Raw genomic sequence first — 20272 nt, forward strand, 5'->3', positions numbered from 1 at the left:
TATGAAAGGTCCAAAATAAGCATACCTATAGAGCCAGAAATTCGACTAGCGGGTGCTATGGGTTGGTGGGAGGGGAGAATAAGTGGGTATGGGGCTTTGGGGGAGAGGGAGATGAAAATGACCTAAAATTGATTGTGGTGACAGTTGCACAAGCCTGTGAATATACTAAAGCCATGGAATCGTACATTTTAGATGGCTTAATCTGATGGGATGTGAATTATATCTCAGTAACGATGTCTTTTAGAAGACAATGTGCAAGTAAACGACTCCAGGTACACACACACACACACACACACACACACACACACACACACACACACACACACGGCACTCTTAACAGAGAACAAAGGAGGTGACTAAGAAGGCCTCTCTGATGAACGGCCACTGAACTAAGACACGAAGGAGCCAGCCTAGTGGAGTCAGGCAGAGAAAAGAGCATGTGAGAAAGCCCTAAGGAGGAAAAAGTCAGAGTGTCTAAAGAACTGAAAGAAGACGGTACAGCTGCAGCCCTGTGAGCAAGGCAAGGAGTACAGCAGATGAGCCAGCAGAGGCGAGTGTGATGGGAAACTCTGGAAAGGTTTTAAAGGAAGGGAGTGGTCACTCTGTCAGCTGTGGAGAATGGACTGGGGGGATGCGAAGGGAGGGGACCACCTGAATCCAATTTTCTTTTCCAGACAAGCAACTTTCAAAGTAAGAGCAAAGTTCATTTACTTATTTATAACAAACATAAATATATGTAAAGGGAAATAAAGCTTATGAACTAAGCTTCTGTGAATTTTCTTAAAGTATTCCATGATAACATGCTGGATATATTTGCATACAGTTTTTAGATATTGCAGTATTTAGAAATAGAAAAGAGAATAAAACACTGAGTGCTAGTCTGCTATCCTTAATTTCTAATATGAAGTTGGGGAAACTGAGACACAGAAAGGTTAAACACCTTACTAGCTTCCACAACTCAGAGGTTAGATCATATAATTACTTTTAACCTTTAAATTCCAATAATATGTTAAGGTGGGGAAATGAGTTTCTTATGAGCCATTTAGAACTTGGTTAAAAATGTAAACCAAGTAAAAGTTTTCTTCAGTATAGCTGCTTAAAGACAATAAAATCTCCCAATTACTGCTTTTGAAAAATTCCTGTTATGATTACTGGGCAATTTCTGCTTTCATAAATAGCTATTTATCACTCAGGAGGAACAATTTATTCTCTTGGATTAGCTCTAGTTAGTTCTCATTAGAAAGAGTTGATATATGTAATTTTTTGGTCACTTCCAGTCCTATAATATTAAACGTTTTCCATCCCGCTGGCTTGCTTAGTTGCCTTACCTATAGTATTTTTTCTTCATGGTAAACGGCAAGCAGCTAAAACATTGTTTGTAGATCTTGTTCTCATCTGTTTCTAGTTCCAGTCCACATTTTGCACAGCCAGTATATATAATATTGGGAAGAGAAGAAAAAATAATCTTCAGAGAACTGTGAGCATTTAGAGCTATCTTCAGAGATGCTGTAATGGGAAACACTAGCTCTAAAATCTGGGCTTTGATTAGAATCACTCCTGTAAAAGACAAACACAAAGAAATATCACAAATTAGGAGCCAAAACCATAATTTAATTTACAAACATGGTTAATTACACAGTTGATTCACAGTTATTTATAGTAAAGGATACACCGAGGTCTTGTTCTTGGTCTTCTCTACTCTTTTCCTAGACAGTCTCACTCACGTAGGACTTCCGTATTTACTCTAGAGTGTAAGGGGTGATCTGCCTGCAACTTAAAGACTTTTTTGGTTAATTTGGCTGAAAAGGTGGATGTTTTCTTCCTCCCTGTCCTCTGGAATCATGAAAAATCAGTTTAATCTTTTTTAGAAGAAATCCCTCTAAACACTTGAAACTAACATGCCATCTCTTCTTTTCTTTTAATTAATCATCATCAAAAGTCAAATAGGAGGTCAGTAATTCCAAAAATAATACACCACTAGCTTACCGTCTTTTTAAACTGTTTTTTCAGTTTCCCACCCATCATCATCCACACTCTGGGTGTTGGTTACATAGCCATGTGAGCCCTGAGGGTCCTCACGTACTAAATATTTTCTGTGTGACTCACCAGGCACCTCAAGCATGTTCATTCACTACTCACTGGCTCATGCACTCACCCATTCAACAAATATTGAGTATCTCTTATCTGCCAGACATTCTTTTTTGCTAATTTATCTTTGCCTTACTGTATACTAGTGAGATTGATGAGTTTATCTGAGCAACCTTCTCTTTTCCTCTACCATGTTCAGTTTGAAGGCTTTTTTAAGGCTTTGAATTTGTTCCTCTTCATCCTTTTAGCACACTCCAGGTCAAGAACTCATTATTCAGTATCCTGTTCCCTTTCCTGGTAATCTCTGCAGGGGTCTCATTAATGGCGACTTTCCTATTCCTAAGCCCTTCAGTTTGCTTCAGTCTTTTAGTGCCTGAAGATAGTTTCATCATCTCTTCCAATCATGTCATATATCTCTACACAAATTACAAGGGTGTGTAGCGGTCAGCATACCTAATAAACTATAGCAGACTCTTCATCACACCTTTCCATAGACATGATGAATCACTAATAAATTTTTTAATGAAATAACTCAGTAATTTTATTTTTATTAAAGCATAGCTCACCTATGTTTTTTGTTTTTTTAATATTTATTTATGTGGCTGCGTTGGGTCTTAGTTGCAGCACGTGGGATCTTCGTTGTGGCATGCAGGTTCTTTCGTTGCGGTGCATGGGCTCTTCGTTGCAGCACGTGGGCTTCTCTCTAATTGTGGCGCTTGGGATCCAGAGTGTGCAGGCTCAGTACTTGCAGTGCGTGGGCTTAGCTGCCCCACGGCATGTGGGATCTTAGTTCCCTGACCAGTGATCAAACCCTCGTCCCCTGCATTGGAAGGCGGATTCTTAATCACTGGACCACCAGGGAAGTCCCAATAATTTTAGAAGAATGTTAATATAATTGCTAACATTTTGCAAATTTACACAACTCTTGAAAAGAACTAAAAGTTCATGATGAATGTGGATACAGCTTTCAAGGGGTTCATGGCCTGCTGGGCACTTACATTCTGCTGATGGCAGGATACTTCCTTCCTTCCTCCCCTCCTCTCTTCCCTCCTCCCTTCCTTCCTTTCTTCCTTTTTTTTTTATTTTTGGCTGCACCATGCAGCTTGAGGGATCTTAGTTCCCGACCACAGTATCAATAAATGTTTCCATGTAGAAGTGGGTATATGGAGTTCTTCTCTGAGAATAAATCTCTGTATTCAATTAAAAGGTGGATTTTTTGAGAGGCTGTTGTTTTTGTTTTCTACTTGCAGTCTCCTTAGCTTAGTTTCATAATGTAATAATGCTAACCTATAATCACATCTTGGAAAATATTCAAACACACATACCTGAATTAACACAACTTGTAAAATTTTAACCTGGCATTTGGCCAAGGTAGAGTAAGCAACTGGATTTATGCTCCTACCTTGTGATATAATAAAAAGTAAATATTCGGTCTTTGTCCTTAGTTCCTAGCACACAGCTCCAAAAACTCTTGGAAATCTCCCAGAGTGATAAGAGTATCTTTCTTTGCTAATGAGATGACTGGTGACTGGGGCCCATCGGTAGCTTCAGGATGGGGGCTGGTCACCAGAAGGACCAAGGCAGATTAGATGGTTAGAACTTTCAGCCCCACCCACTGACCTCTGCAGAGGGGAAAGGGGCTGGAGATTGAGCTAATCACCAATAGGCAATGATTTAATCGATAACGCCTACACGAGGAGACCTTGATTAAAAACCTTAAACAGGGTTCAAGGAGCTTCTGGATTGATGAACACATGCTGGGAGGTTGGTGCACCAGAGAGGGCATGGACGCTCCATGCCCCTTCCCCCATACCTTGCCCTATGTATCTCTTCCATTTGGCTGTTCCTGAGTTGTATCCTTTATAATAAACTGGTATGTAAATAAAGAGAGTTCCTGAGTTCTGTGAGTAGTTCTAGCAAATTACTGAGCCTGAAAGTGGGGAGGGCTGTGGGAACTCCCAACTTTGTAGCCAAGTCAGACAGAAGGGTACCCGGGGTACCTAATACTTGAGACTGGCATCTGAAGTGAGGACAGTCCTGTGGGACTGAGCTCTTAAACCTGTGGAGTCTGATACTAACTCCAGGCAGGTAGCATCAAAATTGAACTGTAGAACACCGAGTTGCTGTTCAGAGTTAGAGAAATGCCTGTTGGTGTGAAAAAAACAAAAACAAAAAAACAAACAAAAAAACCCCATACATTTGATGTCGAAAGTGTTGTGTATAAAAATAGTTCAGACACCTGAAACAACTAAAAACCAAACAAAATGTATGACACAACAATTCTCAAGACATTAGATATCAGACAACAAAGGACAGTGATCCCTAACAGATGAGAAGCAAAAGATGTAAGCCTGGTGACTGTCCCAGCTTACAAAGAGAGTTTCCTGGCTGTGGTGCAGGAAAGGGTACCCAGGCAGAGACTGGTGGTTTCCCTGAGTTGAGAGGAGACAGAGCTTTGAGTCTGGAAGGCTAGTATGGCTAGAGTTCTCAGGGTAGAGTACTAGAAAGATGAGAGCTACAAAGAGAGAGAACTCTGGAGAAATGCAGAGGGAGAACTCTGGAGAAATGTAGAGGGTCCACCCCTTGGAGAATTCAACTGAGTATTAACCAATATATGTGACCAGAGGCCAAGGAAAGAACCAAGGAAAAGGATTACTGGGAACAATCACTGAAGCTTGTACAGAGCTGGGAGTAGTGTATTTTCCCACCAGCTAGAGTGGAAAATCTTGTAATCCATAGGGCACTGGATAGAGAACTTAGAAGCTGTACTTGGAGGAAAATTTATGGCACTAAACTCCTACATTGGAAAAAAAAAAAGTCTCATATCAACAACCTCAATTTCCACCTTAAGAAAGGTAAAAAAGTGAAACCTAAGAAAGCAGAAGAAAGGAAAAATAAAGACCAGACAAGAAATCAATGGAATAGAAAATAGAAAAAAAGAGAAAAATTAATGAATATAAAAGGTAGTTATTTGAAAATATTAATAAAATTGGTAAAACTCTAGCGAAAATGATCAGTAAAAAAAAAGACAGAGGACACAAATTAGCAATATCAGGTAATACTGTTACAAGTCCAAGCTTGCGCTGTTCACCACCAGACAGGCCAATGGATCAGAGACCAGGAGTTGAGGCAAGGAATACAACTTTATTCGGAAAGCCGGCAGACCAAGAAGATGGCAGAATAGTGTCTCTGAAAAACCATCTTTTCTGGGTCTGGATGCCAGTTTCTTTTATACAATCAGAGAGGGAGAGGTGGTGAGGAAGTAAAGTAAAAGGGCCATCAGTCTTGCAAAACATCTCCTGGAACTGACCAAGCCTTGGTGAGGGGATGTGTTAGTTTCTTCTTTCTTACAGCCATTCACAGGTGGGCGGTGTTCCCTGAGGCAGGCCATTATGTATGATTATAATAACAAAAGCAACTAAAAGCAAAGGTTAAAGTCAAACAGATCCAACGTTGAGTCCGATTTACCTCTTCCCCGTTACCAATATTACTATAGATTCTAGATATATCAAAAAGGATAATAAGAGAATATTATAACTTTATGCCAATAAATTGTTGTTGCTGTTATTGTGCCAACAACCTAGATGAAATGAACAGATTTCTTGAAAGATACAAACTACCAAAGCTCACTCAAGAAGAACAGATAACCAGAATAGTCCTATATCTATTAAATAAAATTAATTTGTAGTTAAACCTTCCAATAAAGAAAACTTCAGGCCCAGATGGCTTCCCTGAGTTCTATCAAACATGTACAGAAGAAATCAATCTAATTCTAAACAAACTCTTCCAGAAAACTGAAGAGGAAAAACTACATACCAACTCATTCTATGAGCATTGCTCTAACACCAGAACCAGAAAAAGATATGTAATGGGGAAGAGCTAAATGGGACTCCATGTTGGATCTGTTTCTTTGACTTTAACCTTTGCTTTCTGTTGCTTTTGTTATTATAATCATACATAATGGCCTGCCTCAGGGAACACCGCCCACTTGTGAATGGCTGCAAGAAAGAAGAAATTAACACATCCCCTCACTGAGGCTGGCCATTCCAGGAGATGTTTTGCAAGACTGATGGATCTTTTTACTTTACTTCCTCGCCACCTCTCCCTCTCTAGTTTGCCTTTTTACTTTACTTCCCTCTCTGACTCTAGAAAAGAAACTGGCATCCAGACCCCGATGAGATGGTCTTTTGGGGACCCTAGTCCACCATCTTCATGGTCTGCTGGCTTTCCAAATAAAGTCGTATTCCTTGCCTCAACACCTCATCTCCCGATTTACTGGCCTGTCAGGCGGTGAGCAAAGTAAGCTTGGACTCGGTTACAGTTACTACAAGAAAAGAAAACTGCAGACAACACAGACATAAAAATTCTTATTAACAGGTGTTAGTGGGAATTCCCTGGCAGTCCAGCAGTTAGGTCTCCGTGCTTTCACTGCCAAGGGCCCAGGTTCTATCCCTGGTCAAGGAACTAAGATCTCACAAGCCATGCATGGTGCGGCCAAAAAAAACAAAAAACCCAGAAATGCAAAGTTGGTTTAATATGCAAAAATCAATGTAATGAATTATATTAAAAGACTGGAAAAAAACTATGATCATCTCAATTGATGGCAAAAAAGCATTTGAAAAATTCTAACATCCATTTCTGATTAAAAAAAATTTTTTTTCAGGACTTCCCTGGTGGCACAGTGGTTAAGAATCCTCCTGCCAATGCAGGGGACACGAGTTCAAGCCCTGGTCCGGGAAGATCCCACATGCCGCATACACCACAACTACTGAGCCCACGTGCCACAACTACTGAAGCCCGCGTGCCTAGTGTCCGTGCTCCGCAGCAAGAGAAGCCACCACAATGAGAAGCCCGTGCACTGCAACGAAGAGTAGCCCCTGCTCGCCACAACTAGAGAAAGCCTACAAACAGCAACAAAGACCCAACACAGCCAAAAATAAATTTTAAAAAAAAGAATTAAAAAACAATTTTTTTTCAGAAAACTAGGAATAAAAGGGAACTTCATCAACCTGATAAAGGCATCTATGAAAAACATACAGCCAATATCATACTTACTAATGAAAGAATAAATGCTTTCTCCCTAAGATCAGAAACAAGGTAAAAATGCTTGCTCTTACAACTTTTTTTCAATATTGTATTAGAGGAGCTATCAAGTGTAACGAGGAATTTCTTTCTTTCCATCCAGACTGGAAAGAAAGAAGTAAAACTGTCTTAACACAAATAAAATGACCATCTATGTAGAAAATCCAAATCCACCAAAGAGTTGCTATTGAGCTTAGTGGGTGTAGCAAAGTTACAAAATACAAGGTCAATATATGAAAATCAACTGTATTTCTACATATTACCAATAAACAATTAAAACTGAAATTCTTAAAAATACCATTTATAATAGCATAAAAATAGAAACTAGGGATATGTGTGACAAACAATGTGAAAGTCCTATACTCTGAAAACTACAAAACACAGCTAAGGAATTAAAGAAGATCTAAACAAATGGAGAGATACATCTTGTTCATGGATTGGCAAACTCAGTGTTAAGATGCTTCAGTTCTTCCCCAAATTGATCTATAGCTTCAACACAATCTCAATCAAAATCCCAGTAGGCTTTTTTTGTAGAAATTGACAAACTGATTCTAAAATCCACATGGAAATGCAAAGGTTATAGAACAGCCAAAACAACTTTGAAAAGAACAAAGTTGGAAGGCTAACAATACCTGACTTCAAGACTTATCAGTATAAAACTTCAGTAATCAAAATAGTGTGCTATTGGTGGAAAGATAGACAAATAGATCAATAAAACAGAAGAAAGTCCAGAAATAGACCATACATGTGGACAACTGATTTTGACAAAGGTGCAAAGGCAATTCAATGGAATAATCTTTTCAACAACTAGTGCTTGAACAACTGGATAGTCATATAGCAAAAAACAAACCAAAAAAACCCAACTTCAAGCCATACCTCACGTTATATACAAAATTAACTCAAAATAGATCATAAACCCAAATTTAAAACCTAAAACTCTAAAACTTTTAGAATAACATGTAGGAGATAAATTTTTGTGACATTGGGTTAGGCAAAGATTTCCTAGAAATGACACCAAAAGCACAATTCATACAAGAATAAATGGATAAACTGGACTTCATTAAAATTTAAAACTTGTGCTCTTCAAAAGACCTAGGTAAAATAATGAAAAGACAAGTAAAAGACTACAACAGAGGCAAGCAAAAGACAAGCAACATTTTTGCAAAGCTTATAGTTGATAAAGAATTTTGACTCAGGGAGTTCCCTGGTGGTTAGGATTCTGGGCTTTCACTGCTGTGGCCAAGGTTCAGTCCCTGGTCTGGGAACTGAGATCCTGCAAACTTCACAGCACAGCCAAAAAAAAAAAAAAAAACAAAACAAAACAAAGAAAGAAAAATAATTTTTACCCAGAACATAAAGAACTCTCAAAATTCAATAAAACAATCAAGTCAATTTTTTTAGGTAGGCAAAAGATTTCAATCGACACTTCATCAAAGAAGATATAGAGTTGGCAATTAAGTACATAAAAGATGTTCAAAACCATCAGTCAATAAGGAAATGCAAATTAAAACCACAATGACCCATTACTACACACCTATTAGAATGAACAAAATTAAAAAGAATGCCCATACCAAGTGTTGAAGTAGGTGTGGAAAAAACAGAGCTCTCATACACTGCTGGTGGAAATGTAAAATGGTACAACTACTTTGGAAAACAGTTAGGCAGTTTATTTTTATTTTTTGGCACTTTCATTAAAAGTTAAATACATGCCTACCATATAATCCAGCTATTGACTCAGTTCCTAGGTATTTATTCATGAAAAAAGAAAGACTATGTCCATATAATGCCTTATACTTGAATGTTTATAGAAGCTTTATTTATAACAGCCAAGAACTGGAAACAACCCAGATGCCCATCCACAGCTGAACAGATAAACAAATCACAGTATATTCATATAATATGTACTACTGATACACACAACCACATAGATACATCTCAAAGAATTTGCTAAGTTAAAGACGCCAAACAAAACAATGTACATACTGCATGAGTTCATGTATACAAAACCATAGAGAATTCAAAGTAATCTCTACTGACAGAAAGCAGATTGATTGCCTGGAAGGATCTGGGGCAGGGATGAGGAGTCAGAAGAGATTACAGAGAGACAGCTGACGGTTTCATGACTGTGGTGACGGTTGCATGGGTTTCATGTCAAAACTCACCAATATGAATGTGCATGCTTTAAAAAAGGGTAATTTCCTATGTGAAAATTACATCCCCAAAACCCTGTTAAAAAAATTTTTTTTTTAATCTGACACTCTGAATCACATTTGAAAAGCACTAACTCTGGACTTCCCTGGTGACACAGTGGTTTGTGCCTGCCAATGCAGGGGACACGGGTTCAAGCCCTGGTCCGGGAAGATTCCACATGCCGCGGAGCAACTAAGCACGTGTGCCACAACTACTGAGCCTGCGCTCTAGAGCCTGTGAGCCACAACTACTGAGCCTGCGTGCCTAAAGTCCGTGCTTCACAAGAGAAGTCACCACAATGAGAAGACCGCTCACCACAACAAAGAGTAGACGCCGCTCTCCGCAACTAGAGAAAAGCCCACGCACAGCAATGAAGACCCAATGCAGCCAAAAATAAATAATTAATTAAAAAAAAGAAAACCACTAACTCTGAAGTATCCTATTAACTGCATATGACACAACTCTTACATTTCTGTGGATGAACCAAAAGTGGGCATAGCATGCTAGTAAAAAAGCCCAAGAAATATAGTTGAGAATCTTAGCATGTGATCTCTTAGGAGCTTCAACTTATTTTATTTGGGACCAGATTCTTTTCACTAGCAAAACTGTCAAAATAATCTTAGTTCACTTAAAACACATTCAGCATTTAACAAAATCTAAAACCATCTATAAGAATTCAGAAAATTATTTATGCAGACTGGAGAATAAAGTTAAAATTCAGTATCAAGATCCAAAGTTCCTGAGTTATTCTTGATAACTCAACCTATAAAAGCACCAAAAATAGTAATCTTACACAAATTCTGAGGAAAATTTTTTTTTTTTTTTTTTTAAGCGGCACTTGGGCCTCTCACTGTTGTGACCTCTCCCGTTGCGGAGCACAGGCTCCGGACGCGCAGGCTCAGCGGCCATGGCTCACGGGCCTAGCCGCTCCGCGGCATGTGGGATCTTCCCAGACCGGGGCACGAACCCGCGTCCCCTGCATCGGCAGGCGGACTCTCAACCACTGTGCCACCAGGGAAGCCCTGAGGAAAATTTTTGACCAAATTTTTCTTCTTCATTAAAACACTTAAATTATGTAACAATAAACCTGCAGATACATCTCCGTTTTTTCAACCCTTACTTGCCCTCTAAATACATTTGCTATGGACTTCCCTGGTGGCGCCATGGTTGGGAATCCGCCTGCCAATGCAGGGGACACGGGTTCGAGCCCTGGTCTGGGAAGATCCCACATGCTGCAGAGCAACTGGGCCCATGCGTCCTAACGACTGAGCCTGCACTTTACAGCCCGCAAGCCACAACTAGTAAGCCCACGCACCCAGAGCCCATGCTCCGCAACAAGAGAAGCCACAGCAATGAGAAGCCCGCACACCGCATCGAAGAGTAACCCCTGCTTGCCTTGACTACAGAAAAGCCCGAAGACCCAACGCAGCCAAAAATAAATAAATAAATATTTAAAAATAAATAAATACATTTGCTATAGTAGCCACTGGAAAACTTTCTATTAGTTTCCCAAACTGATAATCACTGACATTTGCATTTAGCAAGCTTAACTATAGCTTTAAATCCTGTTTAATTTGTTATACCTTCAACCAGGAGTTAGCATCTTTCTAGCATCATTTCTGTAGTTAGGAATGTAATTTAGTGAAAAGTATTTCCCACTAAAATTGTAGCAGTTTATCTAGTTATTTTCACTATTTTATTCTCTCTTCATTCCAAAGTGTATAGCATTCTGAACCTAAAACATATGCCTTTTACTACTGCACTCAAAATAAATTAATTATATTTAGTTCATGGAAATTGTGTGACTGTGTGTATAAAATTCATCAGGCATTCTTCCATGTAGTATGCTTCTGAGAATGAAATTTATACACACACTCACACTCACACACACATATTTGAGTTCAGGAAGTATGTTATTACATTATACAAAGCAGTAAGTAAATTCCATAAATTCTGTATCAATGTTAACTTTTAACACTCATGTGATAGATGATAGCTTAGTAACTTGATAAAATGTTTATCTCAACAGTGATTCTGGCTAGAGTCATTTTTCTATTTCTCGCTTATTAAATGATAAGCTGCTTTTAACTACATGCAAAAAATATTTTTAGGTAATCCCTAATAATACAAATTAACCTCAAAGGATTGTAGGCAAAATGTTAGGAAGATGTCAGTATCTGTTTCAGCTACTTACAGAGATCTATATTTCACTTTTATATTCAATTACATATTTTCCCCACAAATGGCAGCTTCTTTGCTTATATGAAAACTAGCAGACTTCCCTGGTGACACAGTGGTTAAGAATCCTCCTGCCAGTGCAGGGGACATGGGTTCAAGCCCTGGTCCAGGAAGATCCCACATGCTGCGGAGCAACTAAGCCCGTGTGCCACAACTACTGAGCCTGCGCTCCAGAGCCCACGAGCCACAACTACTGAGCCCATGTGCCACAATTACTGAAGCTCGTGTGCCTAGAGCCCGTGCTCCACAACAAGAGAAGCCACTGCAATGAGAAGCCCGAGCACCACAACGAAGAGCAGCCCCCGCTCTCCGCAACTAGAGAAAGCCTGAGTGCAGCAATGAAGACCCAACGCAGCCAAAAATTAATAAATAAATGTATTTAAAAAAACAAACTAGCAATGTCTTATATAAATAAAGGTCTTACCTGAACGTTTATCCTCTAGGTGTGTCGCTAAATCTGACATCTTCACAAAGGACGGTGTGTTTTTTTGAAATTTTGCTTTAAATGTAATTGCCCTTATATCATCATCAAACAGGCACTCACAGGATGACCATGGTGTCGTATGCAATTCTAGGTTCTCCAGGATGCAATTGCGCTGAACAAAAAGATATTTAAATTCCCAAATATAATCTTAAACAAAACAAAAACAAAAAGTTACCAAAAAGGAAATAATCTAGGCTCAAAATCAGATTAAATAGATTGACCTGATTAAATCAGTTAAATACAACTTTCATCACATTAAGGAATTTGGATATAAAGATGCAAAATATGAATGTTGTATTAAGGCAATAAGATAAGAATGCTAGAGATAATTTTAACAAAAATTTTTCTAAAGAATACTTGGTCTCCTAAACAGTCATAATTTATCATAACCAACTGCTTTTCAAAGTAGCAAACTCTCATTTTGATATCTACAGAAAAGATTTTTTAAAATAATGGCATAGAAATGGACGTCTGCCATAATCAATATTACTCATTGATTTTTCAACACCTTAGTTTCCTTTTATATTTATTCATTTATTTATTTATTATTTAGTTGCACTGGGTCTTAGTTGAAGCAGGTGGGCTTCCTTAGTTGTGGCTCTCAGGCTCCTTAATTGTGGCATATGGGCTCCTTAGTTGTGGCTTGAGAGCTCTTTAGTTGTGGCATGCGAACTGTTAGTTGTGGCATGCATGTGGGAATCTAGTTTCCTGATCAGGTATCGAACCTGGGCCCACTGCATTGGGAGTGCAGAGTCTTAACCACTGTGCCACCAGGGAAGTCCCCTTAGTTTTCTTATTTAGCTAATTTTTCCACAACAAAAAAAAGCATTTAGACTCAGTTGCTCCTATTTTTAATTCCCTTAGTAATAATTCTGAACCACAGTAGCACAGACCTTCTTGCCAAATAATCAGACTATAAATTAATAGATTCAACTTTAAAACTATATCAAAACAAAAAGAGGTCTCTTAGCACTAAGTTTTCTAATGACAGTTGTCTTTTTAGTTTCCCACATACTTCAGGCCATAAATCTAATTCACAACACCCTACCGGCTTCCTCAGTTTCTTTCACTGGACAGCTTTTTTTTTGTGGACAATCTTAAAACAAGTCAATACATCTGTATAGACAGAGCATCATTAGAAAGAACTAAAGCATATATATTCCAAGCTGTTGCTTAAAACCAATCACTATTTTAAAATAGCTTTCTTGCCTTATTATAAAATACATGCTTAGACATCACAGATAAGCAAAGAAATAAATGGCAGCTATAATCAACACCTCAAAATAAACACAGTTAATATTTTAGTGGCCATCTAGTTGTTCTCAATTTGTTTGATTTTTACTTATGTCAAATATATTTTTACATGTCATTAAGTGTTATTCTACATTATTTTAAAATACTGCATAATATGTCATTGCACAGGTACACCAAAATCTTAAAACTTATTAGAGTAATCCTCTCTTTTGGGGCATGTTTCTTGTTTTTCACTATTATAAACAGTACTGTGATAACATATTTTTAGCTACATCTTTATGCACAACCATGATAAATTCCTATTAATTGTAATTGTTAGGCCAAAGGTATTCCAAATTCTAAGGCTTTCATATGCATTATCAATTGTCCTCAAGAAAGGTTTTACCCCTGAAACTAATACACTGTAAGTCAGTTATACTTCAGTTAGAAAAACAGAAAAGAAAAAGAAAGGTTTGCCAATTTACATCTTCAATAGTTTAGGAGAGTGGCTATTTCCCCATATCTTCTCTATTGATTTCTTAGCAGAAAAATCAGCTATGAGTATTATTTTATTTGTCTGTCTCCCATTACTAGTAAGAGTAACTTTTTTCATACATTTATTGGCCACTTTAATTTCCTCTTTGGGGACTTGCCTGTTCATATCTATTGCCCATTCTTACAAGTATTTGTCTTTTGCCTTTGGCATTACTCTCTGACAAAATGCAATTTTTTCCTGGTTTTTCACTTGCATTTTAATTTTGTATATAGTGATTTTTAGTTGATTTTTAATGCAGTTTTTTGTTGCTGCATTTTATTTAGCCTACTAGTCTTTGGGCTCCAAATAAGTTCACTTATATTTTCTTCTAGTGCTCATTGTTCCTTTTTTAAAATATTTGAATTTCTAATACACCTGTAATTTATTTTGGCACAAATATAAAGTATAATTCTTATTTTTTTCTCTAATTGTTAGCCAGATATTCCAAATATTATTTACTCTTTTTTAAAGGAAAAAAATTTGCTTTAATTTTTAAATTATAAAATAAAATATACTTTTTGTAAAATATTTAGACAGTAAAAGAGAAGTAATAGGTAAGATAAGATTGCCCAAGTTTCAATAAAATGGATAATGGGTACTTCAGTTAATTATATTATTCTGTCTATATGTTTGAAGTTTTTTAAAAATATATTTATACATTTATTTATTTTTGGCTGCATTGGGTCTTCGTTGCTGTGCTCAGGCTTTCTCTAGTTTTGGCGAGCAGGGGCTACTCTTCGTTGCAGTGCGTAGGCTTCTCATTGCGGTGGCTTCACTTGTTGTGGAGCATGGGCTCTAGGCACACAAGTTTCAGTAGTTGTGGCACGTGGGCTCAGTAGTTGTGGCTCAAGGGCTCTAGAGCACAGGCTCAGTACTTGTGGTGCACAGGCTTAACTGCTCCACAGCATGTGGGATCCTCCTGGACCAGGGCTCGAACCCATGTCCCCTGCATTGGCAGGCAGATTCTTAACTACTGCAACACCAGGGAGTCCCAGTTTGAAGTTTTTTATACTAAAAGGTTTAAAAAATAAATGCAGACTCCATACATGCATAAAATTCAAACTAAAGGTATAAAGAAAAAATAAAAACCACATACTACTACTATATAGAAATAGCCAGTGCTAGCATTTTAGTATCTGTATTTCCAGATTTTTAAAAATTAATTAATTAATTATTTTTGGCTGTGTTGGGTCGTCCGTGCTGCGCACGGGCTTTCTCTAGTTGTGGTGAATGTGGGGCTAATCTTCGTTGCGGTGCATGGGCTTCTCATTGCAGCGGCTTCTCTTATTGTGGAGCCGGGCTCTAGGTGCACAGGCTTCAGTAGCTGCAGCACGTGGGCTCAGCAGTTGTGGCTTGCAGGCCCTAGAGAGCAGGCTCAGTAGTTGTGGTGCATGGGCTTAGTTGCTCCGCGGCATGTGGGATCTTCCCAGACCAGGAATCAAACCTGTGTCCCCTGCATTGGCAGGCAGATTCTCAACCACTACGCCACCAGGGAAGTCCCTGTATTTCCAGATTTTTTAATGTGTATATACATACTTATATATTCACTTTTATTAAAATGGGATCCTATTACACATGAAGTTTTATAACCTACTTTTTTAAACTAAATATTCTATAACATACATTTCTCCAGGCTAGTGAACATACATATCTTTGATAGTGAATATCTTTGTGTGTCTACCAGACCACAAATAACCCCCTTAACTGTTCCCCCACCCTCTGAAATAAGCTCAGATATTCCAACTGGTACTTTTTTTTTCTTTTTTTTTTTGGCCACTTAGTGCAGCATGAGGGAACTTAGTTCCCATACCCCCTACAATGGAAGTGCAGAGTCCTAACCACTGGACTGACAGGGAACTGCCTACTTTTTGACCCTGTCCTCCAGGCCACAGCTGACTGAATCAAATTCAACCTAGGCAATCAGATTCTCTTTGCTGGGAACTTAGAAATGGAACTGGTCTCTTAAAAGGAAAAGTAAAACAGGAGCTACAGAGTAACCATCTACTTTCTGTAAGGTTGAGAAGCAGGGAAAGTCTAGACTGAGTGAATAAGGCAGATCCACAGAGATGGTGCCTGGGACCCAAAAAGCCTTTCAGCTCCTAGCTCCAAGTCCCCCTGAAACCCATCACTCTTGTCCTATGTACTATGACATACTCCTGTATACTTCCAATATATCCCCCTTAATTGTTTAAGTTAACCACAATAGAGTTCTAGTTTTAACTACAAGCCCTCAGTGTCCAAGTTCAAATATAATTTCTTAATACATCCAATGGATTGCAAAACCTTCATGTGCATGCATTTTTAACTTTGTGATTCTTTTCTTATCATTTGAAACAAGCCAAGTTATTTCCTCCTCAAACTTGAGTCTTTTACTCCTTAAAGACAGTGGGAACCTTGAATGGCTGCCTGATCTGGGTTTTTTTGGTTTTTTTGGTTTTTCTGGCCATGCTGAGGGGCATGCAGGATCTTAGTTCCCCGACCAGGGACTGAAACCATGCCCCCTACAGTGCAAGCACGGAGTCTTACCCACTGGACCACTAGGGAAGTCCTCTGTACTTTATTCTTCATTCATTCATAAAGAAAATATCTACTAGCACAGGCAGTGCTGTGTGATGGGGATACAATGGTGAACAAGCTAGTCAGGGTGCTTTTATTCACAGACTTTACAACCTACTGGGAAATTTAGTTAATTACCAAGCAAGCAAATAAGCTGGATCATCTGTCTGCGTTAGGTGGCATGAGTGCTATACAAAGAGTGACCTGGGACTTCCCTGGTGGCGCAGTGGTTAAGAATCTTCCCTGGTGGCGCAGTGGTTAAGAATCTGCCTGCCAATGCAGGGGACACGGGTTCGAGCCCTGGTCCGGGAAGATCCCACATACTGCGGAGCAGCTAAGCCCGTGCTCCACAACTACTGAGGCTGTGCTCTAGAGCCTGCGAGCCACAACTAATGAAGCCTGTGCGCCAAGAACCCGTGCTCCGCAACAAGAGAAGCCACCGCAATGAGAAGCTCGCGCTCCTCAACGAAGAGTAGCCCCCGCTCACCACAACTAGAGAAAGCCCCCTCCAGCAACGAAGACCCAATGTAGACAAAAAAAAACAAAGAGTGACCTGATAGGGAGTGATTATGTATATTCATGTGTGAGGCCTCTCTGGGGAAATGAAATTGGAGAGCCATCCGTGTGGGAGAGCCGCAGGAAAAAGCACTCTAGGCAGGGGAAACATGTAAATTCAAGATCCCAAGGCAGGAAAAAGGCTGGCATGTTCAAGTAACAGAAAGGAGTTAAGCTAGTAGGTCTGAGGGAGACTGACCAGTACTGAGACAATTCGTGATACAATTCTGTATTTGAATCATGAATACATGCCCTTAGGCATGTACGGATATCAAACCTCCGTGCAGACATAACTGTGATTTTGCATGAAGTATAATTATAAAGGTTGAGATCACTTGTATTATTCTGTACTTAATTAGTAATGTCACGAGAGTACTTTATTGTAATCTGTTATACTTTTAAAGTATTAGACTTCTATTAAATGATTTCAGGAGAATATTGCATTGGAAAGGCATTTAGCTCTGAATAGCCTATTTTATGCATACCCAATTCCCAAGAAGCCCACCCTCATTAGGACCTAAACTGTGACCAACACTTGCTACATATGAGGCATACCAAATTCCTACTAACAATGCATATTTCTAACAAACGCAAATTGGGGATTACTTTCTTATTATTCTTCTTCAAAACATTGACTCTGTTATCTTCAGTATTCAGTAATGACTGCTTGACGATCATTTCTGATTATATCACCTAAATGTGAGTCTGTTTTCCTTGGGAACAAGTAAAACCAGGGCCCAGTACAGAAAGAATAATACAGAGAATGCCTTAAGAAGAAAAAAGAAATACTAAATGAATAGACAGACTGCTAACAATTTGTGAAAGTAGAATCACTTACTTAAATGAGTCTTCAAAATTGGTATTTTCCCATTTTAGAAAGAATGATCTTGAGGTATTAAGGTGGATATTAAAACTTAAAAAACAATGATTATAAATAAACATGCTGAATGAATGAACAAAGAACAACTACACCTTAATTCCTGGATTCATAAATTTTCAATATTAACTTAAATATCATAGAATTATCTAGGGATAACTACAATTCCTCTTCTATTAACCAAATAACTATTAGTTTTAAAAGAATATTCATATTAAGCATGGAGCAATCTGCTTTGCTACAGCTGCACTGTAATTGGAATGACACCTTCGACCTACATTCTGCTCAACATGCAGTAGACTCATGTTCCTGGCCATGGCATGGTGGTCAACAATGATGGTTTGTCTATCATTGACACATGTTTCAGATTTCTCAACCAAACAAATATTTGTCACTGTTTGATGTTAACAAAAAAGTCAAAAGTCAAATCCTAGTTATGGGCTATTAATGATTAAGAGAGACAATGTGATAGATCTTTATTTTTTTTTTGTTTGTTTATTTTTGTGATAGATCTTTAGATAACTATTTTGAAATAGAAGTTTGAAAGAAACATTAACTCTTTCAGGTAAAAAAGAATGGGTCACATACTTAATCTTTGCATTAATTTAGCAGAGTAAAATAACTCATAAGCCAGTAATTAAACTGTCTCTGATTGCTACAGCTAAAGGATCTCACAATATCAAAAGGAAGGTGTTATACTATTTTATTGAAACATCAATTCCATTTAATTCAATACATCATAAGTGATTAACTTATGCTTCAAAGGAAAATGTAATCATGTGTCATACTTTAAACATGAACATTCTATGGATGGCTAATAGTCCACACTTTTAAAACAACTGGAATAAAAACCTGGGGCACAGTAATTTATTAAACAGTAACACTGCGACTTGAAAGAGTTAATGCAACTCCCCTAACATCTGCCCTATAACCAGAGAGAAGTTTATTTATCAGAGTACTTTGGCTGAATAAAAATTGTAGACGCGTCTCCAGAATTAAATTTTTAAACAACATTATCCAAAGAAGGTAAGATCTTCACTATAAAGGTAAAGTAGCATACCTGGGAATAAACAGAAGATTTTATTTTGCTACCATTAATTATAGAAGACTTTTTAGATCACTGAATTGCTTACAGGAGGTATAAAATTATAACAGAAGAAATCTGCAAAAGAATATTCAATCATGATCAATTATATTTCAAACGTAGTCTGATCTCCAGAGTCTCTTCATCTTAGGCCCATAAGCATTAATCATTTACCTAACTATAAATAGATTTAATGCTTTTTGGTGTATTTACCTTTTTTCCTTTGAAGTTGAGGGTACCAGGCTGCTCCAGGACCCCATAATACAAGCACATAATGTTGACCTTGGGCCTGTTCCACTGTTAACATAATTTTCCTTTGCTTCTGTCCTCTATAACTGTATAATGCCTCTGGAAAAGGAAAAGGAATATTTTAGTTGGCATTACTCTATTACATGTGATACTGTACTTCAGTGTCTAATGATATCTACTGATAACCAAATGGTACAGTAAGATGGTCCTGTATCTTAATTTTTTTTAATTGAAGTACAGTTGATTTACAATATTGTGTTAGTTTCAGGTGTACAGCACGATTCAGAAGAATATACATATATATATTCTTCAGATTCTCTTCCCTTATAAATTATTACAAAATATTGAGTATAGTTCCCTGTGCTATACAGTAGGTCCTTATTGTATCTTAATTTTTTTATAACCTAAAATTAAGGAGGAACCCAAAATGTTTACCTGTCAGTATAGTGATATCAACAACTCTTAGAACTGCATGGACTAATACGTCTGGCTGAAGCTGCTCCAATTCTACAAATTCTATACTGCTCATTTTCTGAAGCTGCCTCTGAGGAAGATCTCTGAGATAGGAATGTTTTGAAGACACATATGCCAGTAAGTCTTGAAGTACAATATCACTAACCATACTGGAATCTAAGAAAGAAAGAAAAAAAAAGACCACATGTACAAAAAATGGAAACATTATATTTTCCTGATAACATGATATCTTCTTAGAACTGTTTTTTATGTTGTAAAGTGTGATTAAATGTAAAACAAGATTTCATTTCTATAAAACATGTAGCTTATTCTTGAATCAGTTTAGATGCCAAAATAGGCTTGATATTTTTAACCAATGGAAATGGAATTATTTACCATCTCCAGAAAACTTGCCCTGCTCCCTTACTTCTCTATTTTGTTAACACTATCATTTTTTCCACCACTTAACCAAGACCAATATTTCAATTATTTTTTGATTTCTCCATTACCCTGTTGTATCCAACCAGTTCCCTAACTCCTGGAGTCTGATCTGATCACGTCTTCCTCAACTATCCCAGCCACTGTTATTCTTCCTCAAGACTGTTAGCATTTCTCATCTGAAATACTCGGAGACTCCTCTAACTGGCT

At 38.0% G+C, this 20272-nt stretch overlaps 1 protein-coding gene across 9 annotated transcripts in view; it reads right to left on the minus strand.

Moving 5' to 3' along the window:
• The window catches only part of SHLD2 (shieldin complex subunit 2), a 111781-nt gene that overhangs the window by 8400 nt on the left and 83109 nt on the right, over positions 1-20272 (minus strand). For 8 of the 9 annotated variants that reach the window (XR_010935892.1, XR_010935893.1, XM_067710292.1 and 5 more), the window contains 4 exons: positions 19607-19801; positions 19136-19270; positions 12023-12229; positions 1329-1557 (listed from right to left, as the gene is read on the minus strand). Coding sequence is in view for 7 of the 9 variants with exons in the window: in XM_067710292.1 (XP_067566393.1) it covers positions 1329-1557; positions 12023-12229; positions 19136-19270; positions 19607-19801 (766 nt within the window). In the remaining 2 variants the exon portion in view is untranslated. The remainder of the gene's footprint in view (positions 1-1328; positions 1558-12022; positions 12230-19135; positions 19271-19606; positions 19802-20272) is intronic. The other variant, XM_067710295.1, reaches the window with a different exon arrangement.

The sequence above is a fragment of the Pseudorca crassidens genome, chromosome 16 (assembly GCF_039906515.1).
Source record: "Pseudorca crassidens isolate mPseCra1 chromosome 16, mPseCra1.hap1, whole genome shotgun sequence".
NCBI classification, from domain to species: domain Eukaryota; kingdom Metazoa; phylum Chordata; class Mammalia; order Artiodactyla; family Delphinidae; genus Pseudorca; species Pseudorca crassidens.